The sequence below is a fragment of the Lycium barbarum genome, chromosome 6, assembly GCF_019175385.1.
Source record: "Lycium barbarum isolate Lr01 chromosome 6, ASM1917538v2, whole genome shotgun sequence".
Lineage (NCBI taxonomy): Eukaryota > Viridiplantae > Streptophyta > Magnoliopsida > Solanales > Solanaceae > Lycium > Lycium barbarum.
In genome coordinates, this window is record NC_083342.1 from 11372617 (window position 1) to 11392950 (window position 20334).

The window sequence follows — 20334 nt, forward strand, 5'->3', positions numbered from 1 at the left end:
TTCTTACGTTTTTAATATTCTGATTTACTAACCATGTGGACGTATAATACTTTTGAATCATTAAAATAAATTTATATATTTGAAAATTACGAAACATATATATGAATTATTAGTTATTTTATTTCTTGAATAGTTGCACTCCTACGTGGATCATTATATTTTTTAAGACTATATTTTGTTGACGAAAGATTATAAATAAAATAATAGAAGCAACACACGTTTTTTTACCACGTAGAAAATTAGTGATAAAACATTAGTGCATGCAACGCAAAATCACCTCATTAGTAAAAAAAAAAAAAACTCTCTCTTCTCTCTCCCCATGCAAAACCCTAATTGTGCCTAAACCTAGCCATGTCCTTAACGGCCCATGGCTAGCCACCAATGGTGGTTGGTCAGACATCATCGTCATCAACTCCAGCACAACCTCTTACTAACACGATGGATCCTAAGACTGTTCCAAACTATGCAAACCTATTGAAACCTAAGCCCACCACGCAGACTTCTGTGACAAACGTTGAGCCAATTTTGATAAAACCAATCACATACTTATATAGTATCCCATATGTGAACTGGACGAAATTTGAAGTGAAGCGTATGGATCTCATTGAAAATCTTCAATACTCAGTTGTTAGAGAATTCTCTTATGGATGGCCAGAACTTGAAGATCTACATACAATAGTACCAAAGCGGTGCAAGATTAATGGGAAGTGTGACATTGGATTCTTTAGGAATCGTCATATTCTGATCAGGTTATCGTTATTTGAAGATTTTATTAATTTAATGTTGAAACTTGTATACTATATTATGGATAGGGAAGGATATCCGTACCAAACGAGGCCACTTATTTATGATTCGAAGTTCAAAGTGGATGAGGAAACAACGAAGGCAATGGCATGGATCTCGTTTCCAAATTTGTTACCTACTTATTTTGTAAAGGAATCATTATTCATGCTTGCTTCTGCTGTTGGAATTCCTTTGCATCTAGATATGGCAACAATAAATAAGACAAGGCCTAGTTGTGCTCGAGTCAAAGTATTGGTGGATCTTCTATCAAATTTTCCAAAATCTGTTAGAATGGATGTGGAGGATGAAAGTTCTAGTGCAATTAGAAATATTAATGTTAAGATTCATTATGATCATCTTCTGAAGTATTGTATGGAATGTAGATTGCAAGGACATAAGACTAACAATCCACACAAACAGCATGATAAGAGGCCTCAAAAACATTATGTTGGGTACAATGGAAGGAAATTCAATGCTAAACTCTTATCGAGTGGCAAAGTTATTGGTGATCCATGTAATTGGAAGGTGATAGGTAGCATTACTAATGAGACAATAATTACCAACAGAGAAGGAAAAAGGGTCAAAAGTGATGTTCAGGTTCATAACAAATATAGAGCACTTGCAGATGTTGATGAGGGAGTATCCCACTAGATAAGTAATGATCAGCAAAATAATGCGGAAGGATATAGTTCAAAGCTAAAGGAAATTGCTATAGAAGAAATCCAAAGCTCTCAGAGCAATGCAAATGATCAGCTCAATTAAAGAATGTTGAAGAGAACACTATGTAAGGTGTAGAAGAAACCAGCGATGGTAGTGCTTCCAGACAGGATTCAAGAGAGTCTGAAGGGATTCTAATGATTGATAATTAGGAGAGTCAGAACTTTCAGAAGGGTAAATTATGGGGTGAGAAAATGGATGAGGAAGAAGGCACTGATAGTGAATGTGTTACCTCAGGTGTGAACCAGAATGCTGAAGAAACTAATGTGAATTCTCAGATAGATAGGTATGAAATACCATTAGTAAATGAGTCATCAGAAGAGATTTGTAATAAAGTCCTTGATAAAAGTAAGCCAAAGGAGAACCAGGATAATATTCTTGAAGATGGTAAAGAGGAGATTACAGATTCTCAAGAAGTGACAAGAGAGCCTTCAAAAGGTGCAGAGCTTGAGAAGCAAAAGGAGAAAACGGATGAGGTGCTTGAAGTTGAACATGAGAAGGTTACAAATTGTTATGAGGTGATAGAAGAGAAATTCAATGGTGCATATCAAGAAAGACAGAAGGAGAATGAACCATCTGATATTGCTAAAGATACTATTAACAATGCTCAATCCATTAACACATATCCTTCAACATGTAGTGTATCAAAGTCAATTGAGAGTAATACAATGCAACTAGGAAGTGCTGATATTATTCAGATAGGTGATGCTGCTCAACAACAGACTGCACTACATAGAAAGGGGGTCTCTAAACAAGGTACTTCATGCATTAGGCTCACATGACATGGGAATTCTGTAGAAAGGAGCTAAAGATAATAGCAGTGATCATAAATATGAAAAGAGAAATGCAGCAGATGACAATGATTTAGAGATGCAATTACAAGAAGTTGTAACACAGGTTGATATTTCTCCGAAGTCAAGCCTGAAGGGTACTAGAAAAAACAAGAAGAATGTTATTGCAGATACTTTACTACCTATCAAGGTTCTTCCAAAGAGGAAAACTTCTAAATCTAATGTTAAATGATGATTAAATCTCTTTTATGGAATAGTAGATCAGTGAATACCCATCAAGCTTTTCATAGGGTTCAAATGTTATATAGGCATCACAAATTCTTTTTGGTGGCACTTTTGGAACCTTTGCAGAATGCAAGACACATTCAACAATATAGAAGGAGATTAGGTATGAAGACTACAGGTTATAATTATAATGGCAAAATTTGGTTCTTCCTTGATGAAGGATAGATGCAGTAGTGTTGATGAATACGGAACAACAGGTCACTCTAAATATTTTTCTTCATGATTTGAATAGGTTTATGATAACTACTTTGGTTTATGCTGAATATCAGGCAGTTGAAAGAATTGATCTTTTGGACAACATTTAGAGCTTAAACAATGACATGAACTATCCATGGTTAGTAGGAGGGGATTTTAATGTGATTTTGAATGAAGGAAAAATTGGTGGATTGCCTGTTTATCCTCTTGAATAAGAAGATTTTGCATTTTGCGTTAACTCATGCGAATTGATAGAGGTGGGGTTTAAAGGTAGTCCATTTACATGATAGGTGAAGATTGCATTTTCAAAAGATTGGACAAAAAGTAGTGAATCATGAATTTCAAAACTGGTTTGGACATTTAGAAATGGAGCATTTATCCAGAACTGGCTCAGATTATACACCAATGCTTTTATGTGCTGGAGAACAAGCTTTACAATTCATTAGACCTTTCAGATTCTTAAAGTTTTGGACTGAAAATGAATCTTTTTTAGAGGTGGTTAGACAGAACTGGAAAACTAATTTCATACAGGATCCTTTTATTGATTTAAACACAAGATTAAGAGTGTGAAAGGTGCACTGTCTAAGTGGAACAAAGAGATTTTTGGAGACATTTTCAAGCAATTGTCCATCAGGGGAGATATTGTGAACATTAAAGAGAGCTTATTTGAGGAAGATCCTAGTGTAGAGAACAGAATGATCTAGCATAATGCACAAGCTGAACTCAAGAAGTATCTGCACTATGAGGAGGAATTTTAGAGATAAAAAGCAGGTATGACTTGGTACATAGAAAGAGATAGAAATACAAGTTTCTTCCATAATTTGGTGAATAGGAGAAGGAAAAAGCTACATATAAACAGAATTCAAACTACTGATGGTGATTAGGTGGATACTCAAGACTTGATTGCACATAAAGCAGTATCTTTTTATAGATCACAGTTTGGTCAGGAGGAAGAGGGTACAGACTTCAGTTTACTGAACAATGTTCCAACAATGATCACTCAGGAGGAAAATTTAAAACTGTGTACATTGCCTACTATGGAGGAAACAAAAGCATCAGTTTTTGCATTATCTAGTGATAGTGCTTGTGGTTCCGATGGTTTATCAGGAATATTTTATCAAATTTGCTGGGAAATAGTTAGTGCATATGTTCATGATCTAGTGAATGCATTCTTTGAAGGTAACAGTTTGCCCAAGTCTGTCACACACACAAAAATTTGGTATTGCTACCTAAGAAGGCAATAATTAATGCATTCTCCGACATGAGATCTATAAGTCTCAATAACTTTATCAACAAAGTGTTGTCTAGAGTAGTTTATGATAGACTTGAAGGAGTATTACCATCTTTGATATCTCAAAACCAATCTGGTTTTGTAAAAGGGAGAAATATTATAAAGAATGTGTTGTTGACACAAGAGATAGTTACATATATCAGAAAGAGGGGAAAATCAGCTAATATGATCATAAAGTTGGACATGGAAAAAGCTTATGATAGAGTTTCATGGAAAAAACTCCTTAGGGTCCTCAGAAAGATGGGATTTGATGAGAGATTTTCAGATATGATTTGGAGGTTGATTGCTAACAAATGGTATTCAGTGTTAATCAATGGACAAGCACATGTTTTTTTCCATTCTACAAGGGGTGTGAAACAAGGTGATCCTTCGTCTCCTGCACTGTTTATACTGGCAACTGAGGTACTTTTAAGATCCTTAAATGTTCTATTTGAAAGCAGTCTGTACCAAGGCTATGGTATGCTTAAGTTGAGTGCAAATTTGAACCACTTATCATATGCAGATGATATTATAATATTTTCCTCGGCATCACAAGTATCCTTGCAGATGATTATGAATGTGTTGTCAGATTATGAGAAGGTATCAGGACAAAAAATAAACAAGGATAAGAGTGATGTTTATTTACATCAAAATGTGTCAAGTGAATTCAGTCAAGAAGTGGTGCAAATAATAGGCTTTTCAAGAGGACAATTCCCTCTTACATATTTGGGATGTCCAATTTCTCATACTAGGAAAAGAAAGGCTTTCTACAATGACATCATCAAAAAGGTTACGGATAAGTTACAAGCATGGAAGGGCGGAATTTTATTATGGTGGTAAAGCAGTCTTGATAGCAAATGTTGTGCAAAGTATGCCTGTATATCTGCTCTCAGCTTTAGCTCCTCCTAAATGTGTGTTGGATGATCTGTATAAAATCTTTCCTAATTTAGAATAATAAGGAGGAAGGAAGAACCAGACACTGGCTAAATGGATGGATATCTGCTTACCAAAATAGGAAAGAGGGCTTGGCTTCAGGTCATTACATGATGTATCAAAGGCAATGTTTGGAAAATTATGGTGGAAGTTTAGAACCAACAGCTCTTTATGGGCTAATTTCATATGAAATAAATATTGCAAGAAGTATTATCCCATGACAGTTCAATGGAAATGAGAGTCTCAAAACTGGAAATATATGTTGGAGGCTAGAGATGTTATTGATCATGCTATATGGTGGGAAGTTAGAGCGGTACATCTAATATTGGCATGACAACTGGACAAAACTAGGTGCATTATATCATATTCTGCCTACTGGTTACAATTTTGATGAAACTGTTGAAGATTTAGAGGAGTTGATAGAGGATGGCTAGTGGAGAATTCAGAAAATGCAGAAATTATTTCCTCAATAGATTACAGATCATGTACTGCAGGAGTTAAATGCAGGAAATAAGTCAACTCAATCTGATAAACCATGGTGGATGCTTACTAGCTCAGGTAAATTTAAAGTAATTACTGTGTGGGACCTAATCAGACATAGGGACCACATCAATTCTCACTTCAACTGGATATGGACAAAGGGTGTTCCTTTCAAAGTTTGTTTTTTCTTATGGAGAGTATGGAAGTGTAAGCTTCCAGTTGATGATGTACTAACAACAATGAGAATTTCCTTAGTTTCTAGGTGTACTTGCTGTCATAATCCAAGTCAAGAAACTATGGATTTATAATTGTAACAGGAGAATTTGCCAAAAGAATTTGGAAATACTTTACTGATGCAGCTGGGATTATTGGTCCATATGTGCAAATTCAGTAGACTATATTGAAATGGTGAAATGCAGGTTGTGCAATTAAGCTTAGGCCCCTATTTCAAGCTGCACCAGCTTCGATAATGTGGCAACTATGGAAGAGGAGAAATACAGTCATTCATGGAGGAACAATGTCATATAGCAAAGTTATATATGAAATTAATAGAGGTTTATATATGCCTGATAGAGTCAAGTATCCTTGGTTACAAAACTTACCAGTATTATGGCCTCAAATGATACAATGCTTAGAAGGGTACATATCTTTGGTGGTGTGTAGAAAAATTACTTGGTTAAGACCTCCAACCAATTAGCATAAATGCAATAGTGATGGTGCTTCTAGAGGGAATCCAGGTCCAAGTTCTTCAGCCTTTTGCATCAGAAACAGTGCAGGGGATTTAGTGTTTTCTAAGGCTTGGAGAATTCCTCCGACTGGGAAAAAGATCATCAACACAGAGAAGGCACATATATTAAATCTCAGATTTAGTACTGCCAGAAGGATTACAAGTTGATCATAGTTCATCAGTTTTACAGCAGCTCTGAAAGTTCCTATGTTTTTCAAGTAGTGTCAAGGTGGAAGAATACTGATATTAGAACTGGATTCAATGGTGGTATTAACATTTATGTTCATTCCATTGGAGAAAAATCTATCATCAGTCGAATTCTATACATGGTTACTATTTGAAGGATTACTAAAGCTGGTCATTAGAGAATCATCACATTTGTTGACTAGATTCCCATACCATTCATGCCAGAGGGTTTCTTGTACTGATATTGGTCCTCGATCACCTGGTGAGAGCTTGGAGGTTGACACATATGGATTCAAGTCAAGGCAAATGGATTCTGCCGCAATAAAAATCAGATTGTGACTATTTGTTTTGTTTCTGCATAGCATTCTTTCATTTTGTGTTAATGTTGTTTTATTCCTTTACTCTTTGTTTCTGTAAGACTATTTATTTTTCTTAATGCATGGAACACTAGACAATTTGTCTAAAAAAAAATAGCAGGTGGGGAGAGGGAGGGATTTTAATTAGAGTCTTCCAAAATATCTCAAAAGTATTTTTTCTTATTTACCAAATTATGTGATAGTCTTACGGTAATATTAAACTAAATTAAGGGCAACATAAAAGAGGAATAACACAAAATCTTAAAGTTGAACAACAAATCAACAATACATGTCACTTCTAAAAGTAAATCTAGGAAATTACAAAAATGACATTGTAAGGACTACAAAAACTTTACATTCTTGCTTATATATAGTAGTAATATCACTCCACTAAGTAGTACTCCCTCCATATAAAAAAAGAGTCCACTTAGCCTTTTTTTCTTGGATAAAAAAAAGAGTCCACTTAGCAAATCAAGAAAGAATTAAGCTTGTTTTTCCATATTTGCCCCTATTAAGTGTTATATGATTAAATTTCAATGCCCATTTAATTAGGGATAGTTTAGTCAAACTACCTATTTTTGTTTAGGAATTAGTATTTTCTTAAGGAGTATGCAAATGACTAAGTAGACTCTTTTTTTAATTCGGAGGGAGTATTACTTTGTGGTTTCTTACAAAAGGGTAGGAAGCCTCAAAGTGAAAAGTGTAAAATATCAAAGTAACCATTAAAAGTTACTAGATGACTTTTTAACCATTCAATTAAGATAAAGATAGAAAGAGTTAATAAAAATAACCAAAAAGAAAAATTTAAACAAAAGAAAGAATGTGGGAGTTGTTAATGAAAAAATCTGTTCACATATCCAGCTTTTAATGATACCATCCTGGCTTTTCGTTTTCTTGCAAAGGTGTGTTGAAGCTCAACAGTAAAGTAATTAGGTACTAAATTAAAAGACTTACACGTTTAATATCAAATAAATGTAATGATAGAATATGAAACTCATTATGACTTCTTGAAGTCTGTGCGTTTTTACATTCCAAGGCATAATAATGTAATAAAGAGTTATTCCATTTGTTACAAAAATCATTAAATAGCTAATTAAATTACGATCAATGATCCACATATATAAGTGAATTTACATCAATAGTCTATAAGAATGACTTTTCCAAACGCTTACTTTCTGCCAATTTTACTTTTTCGCACATTTAGATTTGGAGTCAGTAAAGAGAACAATGGTAAATGATATACAAGAACTTTCCTGAAGAAACAGTAGAAGAATATATAGTACAGGAGTTGTTGTTTTTATAGGTAATTTTATTTTCTGTACTGTTATTTTCTGTGAGTATTCATCAAATTGTATATTGAATTTCTGCAAGCTTTTGGTTAAGAAATTCTCTCTGTTACTTTGTATATGACCTTTTTTGTTTTGTTTCCTTGGTAATTATATGAACTTTTTCAACAATAATGAAAATCATGAGCAGAAAATTTTCATAGATTTCCTATATGAAAAATAAAAATGAATAATAATGATGCTGAAATTCTAAAAAAATCACAATGTTTCTTGTTATCTTATTTATTGTGATTTTATTACTGATTATCCTATTTAGTTGATTTATATTTATTTCTATGATTAAATTAATTATATCACAACTAATATTCTTCTGTTAGATATACATATGAACAGATTTTGAAGCATATTAATAGTACATGACGTGCAATTATGATTTATGTACATCAATTAGAATTTTTGTATATCAATAATAATTAAGTATTCTATCCTAGTAACTACTACTCCTTTGCAGATGTACACCATAAAATTGACGATGATAAGCTAGCAATCATAAGGAAAACATATGTTGATCGAATTTTTTCTGAATTTCTACGAAGTGTAACTTTCATTTGACAACTTTTTGATATGTATGGAACGACAAAAAGAAGGGGACTATTGTATCTTAAAGATAAGAAAAAAGCTTTTAGACGTGAAATATTTGTAACCATAGCTAATGTTGCACATACTCGAATTTAGGTTGTATGTTGCTGGAATATAAAAACACAAAGAAATTATCGAGTTGTATATTTGATATATTAGAAGATCTACGTAATTGAAATCGTCAAAAACATTACTATGTTACATTAAATTAATGTTTTTTTGTAGTGTTTTCTTCTACTTCAGTCACGAATATAATTTATAATTTAATTGTCCATTTGAAAATGAATAATATTCTTACACATATTCATAATCTGAAAGAGAACTTCTTATTGTTTATATTTTACACATTTATAATAAACATCGGTCCAAATAGATTTACCATTCATCAATTTGAGTTTTCATTTTCTCCTTCATATAATACATCGAACATGGGATACACGAGCAATGTACCTGTGCAAGTAAATTACATAGAATGAAGATAACGTAATATGTTGCTTGAAATTTTTCAATTTTATTGATTGGTTCTTTTTTCAAATTTAATTGTAAGAAAAAGGAAAAAGAGGTGGAATGTAACGACCCGCCTGGTCGTTATTGGACCTTCCGTTGCCCGTGTATAAAAACCCAAGGTATCGTCATAAGACTAGTCCCCGGGGGAGTTTTAAGTGTACTATTTACTCGTAGTTGAACTAGATGAGAGTTAAAAAGTTGTGGACCCCGGGGTGGGTTTCTTCACCGCAGTGGGTGAACCACCGCTATAGAGGTCCCGCTGTAGCGGACAAGTGATCCGCTGCAGCGGCGTACGCGGACCAGAACCCTTTTTTAATGATTTTATTTCGGGATTTTACAACTTTTATCCACAAAACCCTCTTCTAAGCTGCCACCAGGGTATTCCCAGAGTAAACCACTTGGTGAGTAGAGGGAGGAGGCTCTCCAACCATCCTTCAGGTTATCTATCTTAAAAATTTCTCTATCACAATTTTCGGCACCAAGATGGGATGGTGGATATTCCATGAACGTTCGTGATAGTTGCTCGGTAACGAGGTAGGTTATGGTTTACTTGAGTTAGACTTTGATTAGTAAATCGTATATATATTATAGAATTGACGGGAGAAAGAATGATTGGATTCTCGGACACGAAGTTCAGATGGAAGTTGTTAGGGTTAAGATGAATACTGATTTCTGTGGGCCTCGTGCCATTAAGTAAATAGGTGAAACCAGATACGTAGTTGATATAACGAAAAGGGAAATGAGTAGTAATTATGGTTGGTTATTAATCCAGTTAGAGGGTGGGTATGTGCAAGTACCACGTTGGCCAAAATAGGTTCTTATTGTAATATGGGTGGGGGTGACCTGTTCTTAAAATTGTAGGTGTCCCCATTAAGCATTCATGTTTTCGTTATTTTATGCACTGAGCATGCGAGAATCGTCAGTAATACTTCCTTGTGGATTTCGGAGTGATTCCTTATTCGTATTATTGATGAGTCGAGTCTTAGTCTGGGCATGGTTGTTGCATGATGTTGTGTATTCTTAATGTATGTGTCTATGTAGAATATCCCCAATTGTTAGGAAGACGATTTCTTAAGTCCTGTTGTGGTTCATGATAGGGTGACCATATCTTTGATTTCAATATGATTCATATTCTATGACTGTTTTATTCATGTGAGGAACTGATATGAAAAGATAAAGAAAGAGTTTATATATACCCTTCTTGTGGACTGGGAGTAATCCCTTATTCATGATTATTGATGAATTGATTCTTGAGTCTTGATATGACTTGTGATATGGTGACTTGTGTTCCCTGATATTGATTTATTGATTATTCACACTCCTTATCGATTGTGGAATGGAAATACATTGTGATGAGAAAGATATCATAAATATGAAAAGGCACATTTGACAGGGGGTGAGGATGTGGCCTAAGTTAAAGGTTCGTGATCAGAGGTAAGATTTCGGAGTGAAGGTACATGGACACCATGGGTCCCCTGCAGGTCATGGCTAATGGGTTAAACATTACCATTTAGTATGTGTGTACGGATACGATACTAACATTGATTGCATTATACTTGTGTGTTCATATTTTTGTGGTTGTGGCTAGGCTGATCCCGATTGGATGGCATATAGTTATGGTTATTCTGGTAAGTGAAATTGATCTCCTCCTGATTGTGAGAATGAGGCATTTACAATTAACCTCAGAACCCGCTGATAAATAAATTAAGGTTGGTTGAGCTAACCCCGTTAGCGTGGCTAAGTGTTTGGGAATTATATGAAATTGCATTGATTTACTATTCTTACTTGGTACTTGATAAGTAGTTTGGGTCTGGTGTCTATTATGGGATATGGGTTGGATGAGTCTAATCGTTAAATTTTGAGTATGATAAAGTAAGGGAAATAAGATAAGAATTAATGGTCCCACTGAGTGTCGGTTGATAGGGAGGTTGAGTTCTATCCCGTTCTTATTGATATGGTTAAATAGGCTTAGCAGTCCTTCTTGATGATGATCATTGTTGACCATTGGTCTTTACTTCTAAAGTTGTTTGGCGTAGTAATGAGTTATGAGCTTAGTAAATCAAAATGGTTTAATTATGAGTAAAATATAATGAGGTCTTACGATTGCACTCGTCTGTTTAATCCGTTGATCTTGTATCGTGTTGCGTGAACTAATCTTGATCGACCTATGATGCTTACCAGTATGTATGGTGTACTAATACTGCTCTTGCTACATCCTTTTTGGGTATAGGTGTGTTTCAGGTGTTGCTTGAAGGTTTCTCTACTTGCGGTGGCGGAAATCCTCCTTCATCTTCTGTACATCTCATTCCGAAGGCAGAAGCTATGTCTTTTTAATTATGTTATCTCTCTGTAATTTAGAAGCTCTTGTACCGGTTTAGAATAGATCCTTAGGAAAGTGAAACTGTTTTTAAAATAATTAAAGAATGCCCTCGTAATGTTTACTTTATTTTCTGTTGTTGATTGTGTTTGTTTTCAAAACAGCATTATGAAGGGGTTGGGTTGGTAAGGGTTCGCCTATCAGATAGTAATATGGTAGGTGGCCACACGATCCGTAATTTGGGTAGTTGGTATCAGAGCCTAGGTTACCGGTCTCACGAGTACAACAGCAATATCTAGCAGAGTCTCGTGGAGTGGTATGATGACGTCCGTACCCATCCACGGGAGGCACCATGAGGACAACAATGAAACTTCAACGGATGATTCAGACTCTATTTCATGTAAATAATCTGACACTGGAAGTAAAAGAAAGAAGGTTGAAGTTAATCCTCTTGATGATCAAGTGAAGACAAAGGAATGTCCCCATAAGAGATTAGTCTCCTTGATTAAGAAATTGTTAAATGAGCATCATGAACTCATTAAAGAAAAGAAGGAGATAATTTAAAAACTCAACAGTTCCAAGCAAGAAAGAGATGATATGGTGGTGTGCATTATAGATATGAGCGAACAGGTTGAAGAAGCTACAAGAGAAAATCAACATCAGAAAAGCCTGAATAAGGTGAATATATTGCAGGAGACCCGTTCCTCAATCATATCCATGGATCTCTTGAGTAAAAAAGACATACAAGAGCACGGACTTCAGAAGATCGACATCTCTAACTATCTACACAATGAAGACACTGCTAAACAAAAATCGGGAAAGGAGGAATTCTTGCTGCATCAAGAAGTAGTAAACTTCTCTGAACAAAAAAAGGGGAGTTTAACTCACTCCACTCATTATTTCAAGGGACCCAATCTGGAATGTGGTCCCAAGGTGAGTCAGTAGTTGAGATGGAAGGCTTGAGTGTGAAAAAGGGAGGAGATCAAGAAAATGAATATTGCTTTCTCACTCAAGTAACTGCCAAGGAGAGGTTGTGTCACTGGAGTTAGAAAACATGACAACACACCCTTCTGTGATTCAAAACACGGGATACTTCTAAGAAAAAATATTGATATATTCTCACTAGATGCTGAGCAAAGCTCCAAACATGCGCCGGTTGAATGCAGAAAGGACGTTGCTAAAGATGGCTAGGTAAAGAGGAGTGGTACAATCCTATTAAAAAAGTGTTTTTTAGTGATATCTAACTCACTTCTACACTGTTATAGGTATATACACATGGATGTCTCATAACACATAAGCAGAAGTGACATGGCACAATTCCGAGTCTTTGCCGAAATAATCTCAGAGACCTGGTCTCTATAGCCCAGGTTGGTAGCCTTTTCAGCATTTGTATAAAATTGAAAATGTCTTTTAAGTGCCAAGTCAGCTTTTTGAAAATCCTCCCCAAAACGCTACATCTTCTCTAATCACTACTAAAAAAACAGGTATTTTCGACCTCACTTTTGGTCGAAAAAAAATCGACCTCATGTGGTCGAAATTTTCAAATTAATTTTTATTTTTTTTAGGATTTCGACTACGCGGGGTCAATGTTTTAACGAAAAATATAATTTCGACCGCATGAGGTCGAAATTATTTTTTGTACAAATAATAAATGTAAAACAAATCATTTTACACAAAAATATATTATATAAATATAAATATATTAATTAAAAAATAAAAAAATCAAATTTCGACTGCATGAGGTCGAAATAATTAAGTCAAATTTGGTCAAATCTGACTTAATTTTTTCGACCATATGCGGTGGAAAAGTTCAATGAAAAGTACACCCACACAAATATTTCATCTTCCCCCCCCCCCCCCCCCCCCCCAGAACTCTCCTCTTTCTTGAAAAAAAAAACACTTTACCCTCTAAACTTATTTCCCCAAAATTGCCGCCACCCCACCACCGTATCTCTGTTGCAAAATGAATTTGCAACTCAAGAAATCTGATACAACAATAAAGAGAACAAGAGAAAGCCAAAACTAGAAAGAGAAGAGAAAAAGAATAAGAAGCACAAAGTAATCTTTCTTAAAGCTGCTCAAATCAAAATTGCAACAATCTCTGGCCACCTACTACCACCGGCATTCTCCAAGTAGGCGACGCCGTCCAGTTAAATCACCGGAGCAGCCACCAGCCGCCGCCGTCTGAACAGTGAGCTAGGTTAGTCCTTTTTTTTTTTTTTGGTTTTTGGTTTTCAATCTCATTTTATCATTATTAGTTGCATTACTTTGTATAGTTGTTGTTTAATTAGTAGATTTGTTAACTTTATTGATTGTTCAATGTTTGTTTTAGGGTTTAGAATGTTAACTTTATTTTTGGGTTTTGAATTGAAATTGAAATTGAATGTTGTTGTTGTATTATTCAAATTGAAATTCCAATTAATTTGGTTTAAAGATTGCATTTGTAGCTAATTTGTTAAAATTTTACGAAGTGTAAATTGAAATTAAAATTGAAATGTTGTTGGTGTTGCATTTGTATCTATTTGAGCCAAAGTGCAAAGTACAATGTTGTTGGAAATATTTGGGAAATAATTACTATTTGTAGAGATATGATGTTGTGTTGTCGCTCAATGCCACCAAGACCAATGAATTTGTGCATAACCCTTGTCCGTGCGTACTATTATAGGGCTGCTAGAGATTAGTTTTGGTGAACAAGCTCCATCACTGTTAAATCTTATCATTAGTTTCAATGGTTAACATGGGTTGTTGTCCAAGTTCTTCATTGTCAGCCATAACAGAAATTGATGGTTCAATCTCAAAATACACAGAGACGAAAAAATCGAAAGGCAGAATCATGCCTTCGCTTGAAAGTTCTTTAACATCATCTGAGAGCTCAGCAAGAAAAGAAGATCAAAGTGATACAACATGGAACAAAAATACTTCTATTGGTCTCTCATTAAATCAAGAAGTTAGAGAAAAAAAGAGGAGCAGAAATAACATTTGTGTTGAACAACCATCTGCTAAAAGATTTTCGGAGAAATTTGATTTGAATAAAGTGCCCAAATGAGTATGATGAAAATGGTCCCAAGTTTATAGACTTGAACTGCAAGGAAGTAGAGCAATTCAAGGACTATAGTTAGTGTATTTAGTAAGCTTCTACTTTTATTATTCCCCGTAAAGTTATTGATTCCTATAGCTAGTAATGTTGTTTATAGAAAAGAAGTATATGTATGTATATTGTTTTGTGAATGGAACTGAAAGAACTTTTCAAAGTATATCCACATTGATAGGCATTGGATATAATGAGCACATATGCACAACCCTTTTTTTCCTATTTCACATTTACTAAAGGCACATGCATATATTCCAATGTAGAGAATGAGTCTAAAATAGATAGTCAATTTGATTTGTTGAAAATGTGAATATGATGATGAAAGATTATTCAAAGTTGGTTCTCCTACCATAGGTGCAAAACAACTCAAGAGAATATATGTAGATAAATGGTATCCATTTTTTTTTCTTCTTCTGATACCATATTCTAACTCAGCTGCATATGAGCTGCTAAAATTGGAGAATCAATATGTTCTCGGAATCCATTTTCTGCTATGATTCCATTAGACTAAAAGTTTCTCATATTTTCTAATTCTCATGTGCTTGTACTGCAATTCAACAAACCTCTAAGGCTGACTACTTTTGTATTTTTATTTTTTTCAAATTTTTTTCGGCAAAAGCAGTTGAAATTCCATATTCAGATCATCAACCAGTTGTTGGAATTCTCCCCCAAGGTATATGTTCTGTTGTTCAATTTTGGTCTTTGACACTACAAATTGGAGAATCTTACATGTGAATGAAGCTAGAAAAATAGAGAAAGGTCCTTTGAACCAAAACATTGATGCGTAGTATCTGAATACTTAAGCTTCCTTTTGTATTGTGAGTTATGATTGTTGTGTACTGTTTGATAATTTTATGCAATTATGAGTTATGATTGTTGTGTAAATTTTAAGAGGTGATACATATGAACCAAAACATTGATGCATATTGTCATTTTTTTTTTTTGGTAACTTAGTATTTTATTTATCACCAGTAAAGCAGTTAAATAGCACCATAATTAGTCATACACAGTTAAGCTATTCAAATACAATCAATAGGGCACCACATTCAAGGACAAGTTAATTCTTGATAGTCACTAACTATTTCCTCTGTTCCCAAATTTAATGTCCACATTTCTAAAATGGGAACTTTTACCAAAATTATTATTAGATGTTTTGAATTTTAAATCTGATATTAGATGTTTATTGTTTAAGATTGAAACATACTGGAATGGTAATTTTTTATATTAGCAGACTGTAGGTGATGCCAAATGAAAAGAAAGAAGGAAAAACATGGTTGCGGGTTCCCATGTCATCAAAAAAAAATATGGCTGCTTGCATTGGAAGATGGCTAGTCTACTTAGAAGTGAAGTGTTCAGGTCTTGGTAGACGTTTGGCCATGAACTCCGAATATTTTTCACTTTATTTGGAATTTTGAAGTTGTGTTTGGTTATAGTTTTTGCAACAAATATTTGGTTGTTTGAATGTATTGAAAGTGAAAAATATGAAAACAAGGTTTTAGGTGTTTTTTTTTTTATGCATATTGTCATTTTATATGATTTATTATTTTTGTCCTTATTTTTGGAATAGGTTGTCAATTGCCGGAGTTAAGGGAGATTTGCTAGATACAAGAAAGTAGCAGCAAATGTTAGATTATTTGCTTTTTTTTGGAAGTTGTAATTTCAGATTTCTATGTCAGTATTAAGGCGGAAGAGAAATGTCATTGTTGACCAAATGGTCTGAATCTCTATTCTAATATGTACCTTGTTCCTTGTCCATCTGGCAGAGATCGATCTCCTCCCCTATATATCCCGGGGATGCTCGTAGGTCACAGCCTACCCACTCCCCCCCGACCTTCCCACGGTAGATGACGTATGTCACAGGCTAACGTAGTTCATGGTCTTGTTTATGAGGATAGTGAGAAGGATTCAGATCATGTCTCCAACACCCAACGTTGACTTTTTTGATTCGTATACTTTTGGATTCTAATTTTCCTATGTTTTCTTGGATATGTATATGATATTTAAGTGTTTGAATGTAGTTTTAATTCGAATTAGAAATACTTTGAAGGTGAATTTGATTGTAGAATGTAGTTTATGGTTGTTTAAGTTTATGATGTTTAAGTGTTTCAATCTAGTTGTAATTTGAATTAGAAGTACTTTAAATTGAAATTTGAGGTTGGATTTGATTGTAGAATGTTGTAGTTTATGAGTGTAGAAGTACTTTGATGAATTGCATTGTTGATTTGGTCGATGAAAGAGATTGGCAGGTGGGTTGCTATAGGCAGCTGAATGTTGGATTTTTTTTCCAGATTTTCGACCTCATGATGAGGTCGAAAATCAACCCAGATATTGATAATTTTCGACCTGGTGAGGTCGAAATTGTACCCAGAAATTAGAATTTCGACCTCATGAGGTCGAAAAACTAAGCAACATTTTGAATTTCGACCTCATGCGGTCGAAATATTTTTATATTCTTTCATATTTCGACCACAAGAGGTCGAAAACTTTAAATAATATTTATATTAAAAAAATATTTTCAACCGCATGCGGTCGAAATTTTTTATTAATATTTAAATAAAAAATAACAATTTCGACCTCACGTGGTCGAAAACTTTATTTCCGTAATTTAGGCAGAAAATTTGTTTCAACCACGGGAGGTCGAAAATTTTCGACCACGTGAGGTCGAAAAAAAAATTCACCCTAACTGTTAGCGACCGCGCTTTGAGGTCAAAATTTTAGTCGAAAATTGGCCTTTTTCGACCTCGTGAGGTTGAAAATTTTGGTCGAAATTCACTGTTTTTTTAGTAGCGAATAGCCTCGACTGCATTCATCCCTGTTCCTTTTCAAATACCCTCGACTGCATTCCCCTTCTCCTAAATTGAAATTGAAAATCCAAACATATCCTCTTACCTCTCCTCTTCGATTACAAACCTGATCTCTCTCACTCTCTTAAAACTACTTTTCCCATTCCTTTTCAAATCAAACCATCGATTATGTTGAGTCAAGGATTCACCAATCCTCCTGAATCAAACCAACCCATGCTCTCCCCAAAATCCCAAACCTCCATCAATTTAAATCTTGGTACCTCATCCTCAAAATCCTCTGTCTCCAGTCAAACTCGCAGAAAAACTGTACCCTCCCCAGTCACCTCTATCCAAATCGGAAAACACTACTCCGTCAGCAGTGGGTATACAGTTTTAGTGTCTAAGTACTTTCAAACGACTGAAGAAAGAGAAGAACAGGACAACAGTATTGAAGTTACTAGTCAACCTTTCGAGAACACAAAGAAATTAAATCAAGCTAAAGAGGACCTGGTCTCTTCAGGGTCTGTTAAAAGAAAAGTCAAAAATGACAAAGACGAACAAACCACTCAGATTGACAAAAACAATGTGGAAAAGGTAACTCTTCTTCTGTTGATCTTGGTAAAGGAGGAGAGGAGTCAATGGATGAGTCTCCCATAAAAGTAGATGGTACTATTTCTGGGATTGGTTAGGGACGTTTTTGTAGGATGAGTAGTGATGTTACCCTCATGGAAGAACTTGCTCAGACCATATGTACCATGAGTAAGTTAGAAAATGTGAGGTCATCATAAGAAACAAATGAGAGACCAGTTCCCCCTTCACGAGGAACCCTTGAATCAGGATCTATGATAGCTTCTATGTGGGATGAGGCACTAGGGTCACCTAGGAGGAACCAAGACCTGATCCTAGGTCCTGAGCCTGTACCTCATGATGTCGTACCTCTTAATATGATGTCACCAGAGAAGGATCATGGTCGACGTGCGTATGCTGATGAGTCTGATGAAGATGAGATACCTCTTGTCTTTCAAATAAATAAAGGGTGAAATGGGACAAAAAAACCAAAGGATCCACATCCTAGGTAAGAACTACCATTGGTCGAATCGCACCAAAAACCAGGCAAAGTAAGCATGCAGCAAGGGCAGCCCTTGAATAATCTCTTCAAGAAAGTAAAGCCAAGGGCAGGAAAAGAGCTAGGGATTCTCAGACGACGAGTAGATTGATTAATAAAACTGAGTTAGTGAATGTGGAAACTGAAGTTTCCAAAAGGAATGATAAAGAGAAAGAAGCAGAAGTGGAAGATGTCTCACTTATAAGGGAAATTTCTAAGAAGAAGGAAAATAAGAGGAACAGTAAGTCAAAGGTCACACTAGCTAAGGGTGACAGGTCGACAAATGAATCAAACCCTTCAAAGAAGAGAAAGAGTGAGATGATTCAGGCATCTGGTTCCTTAAATGAGCAAAGTTGTTGTTCAAAGTGAAATTGAGAGAAGAAAGTCTCTGGGGAAACAAAAGGTGTTGCTGGGAGGGTGTTTGACCCTAAAGTTGCAGAAAAATCTGGAACGAAAGAACTGATTGAAATTGTTGAATTTCAGGGATGGAGTCATCTCTTTGTTCTACCTGTACCTAGTGTGTATGAGGAACAAGTCTCTTAATTCTATGCAAATCCCTGCTACTCCGATGATCTCACTACTCTCATTGCATCAGTTAGTGGACTAAATTGGTGTTGAAGGAAAAGATATTAGGAGAAATTCTGAAAGTCCTACTAAAGGGTTGAGAACTATAAATGGTAACGCAGAGGCTTTAAGGGAATTCAAGGTTATGATAATCAAGAATGAGGTAAGGGATATCGTGTCAAGGGCTAGACTTTTGAAGAAAGAGCTGCAAGGAGAGTTTCAACTCATGTTTGAAATGGTAAACAAAGTCTTACTTCCAAGAAAAGAGGGTCGCACCAAGACCTCTATCAAAGATCTTGTCATTATGGAGGCACTGACTAACTACCAACCTATCAACCTTCCTTCTATTATGATTGAGCATATCATCAAGGTGGAGAGGGCACCAGGGGGGTCAACATGGGCTCCCATATGGTTTTCTTCTAACCAAAGTATTTGCTCACTTCAAGGTCAGGACAGACAACGCTACTAATGGCATTAAGAAGCACATGTTTTCCATGGGAACTCTGGAAGAGTGTGAGTGTATACCTAAGAAAAATGATATGGGAAGTTTCTCCATAATCTCAAAAGTGCTTGAAGCACAAGAGATCACTACTGCTGAACTACAAAGGGTAAAGGCTGAGAATGTTGTCCTTCAAGCCCAGCTATCTCAGAAAGAGAAAGAAGTTAGTTCTCAGGGTGCTCTGAAAGCTGCAAGATTGGAAATTGAAAGGCTCAAGTCAGATAACGAGAGCTTATCATTGAAAGTAGGTGAGCTCAAGGATCAGATGATAGAGGACCAGAGAGTCAACGGTGAACGAATGAACAATATCCTCAAAGCCCTAGCCCAAAATTTACAGAAGCCCAAATCTCCTTAGCTTGTTCATATCAAATTCATCTTCCTGAGCCTTTTTTAATCCTATTCCCTATTTTCTGTTCTATGTGACAATGTTCTGGCACTAATGCCAATTTCTCCTTTACGCATTTTTAGACTTGTCTACAATGCTATGTATCTGTATTACTTATTTGGGATTTTTACTCTATTCTGTGTCAGTCTAACTGTCTGCATGTTTCTCTTACTTATCATGTTTATGTTGCCCCTGTGGCTATAAGTTAATATATCTGAACTTCTGGTTGGTCGTGCTTTAATCTTTTTTATCATGCCAAAAGGGGAAAGATATAATTATGAGGTACCAGTGAATTGAACTGTACATGCGGTGATTAAGGGAAGACATGTTGAATAATTATGCTGAAAATTCACAACTGTGGGAAGATGTGCTGAGCAAGGGGGAAGAATTGGAAGATTGATATGTGATGATATTGTAACACATTTTGTCTTCCAA

At 35.3% G+C, this 20334-nt stretch overlaps 1 protein-coding gene across 1 annotated transcript; it reads left to right on the top strand.

Moving 5' to 3' along the window:
- The first annotated feature begins 17535 nt into the window (after positions 1 to 17535).
- LOC132643794 (uncharacterized) lies at positions 17536 to 19869 on the top strand. The gene is made up of 6 exons (XM_060360324.1): positions 17536 to 17940; positions 18036 to 18105; positions 18184 to 18382; positions 18526 to 18803; positions 19072 to 19253; positions 19462 to 19869. The coding sequence occupies exons 1-6, from the start codon at positions 17536 to 17538 to the stop codon at positions 19867 to 19869; spliced, it is 1542 nt and encodes a 513-aa protein (XP_060216307.1).
- The last annotated feature ends 465 nt before the right edge of the window (positions 19870 to 20334 follow it).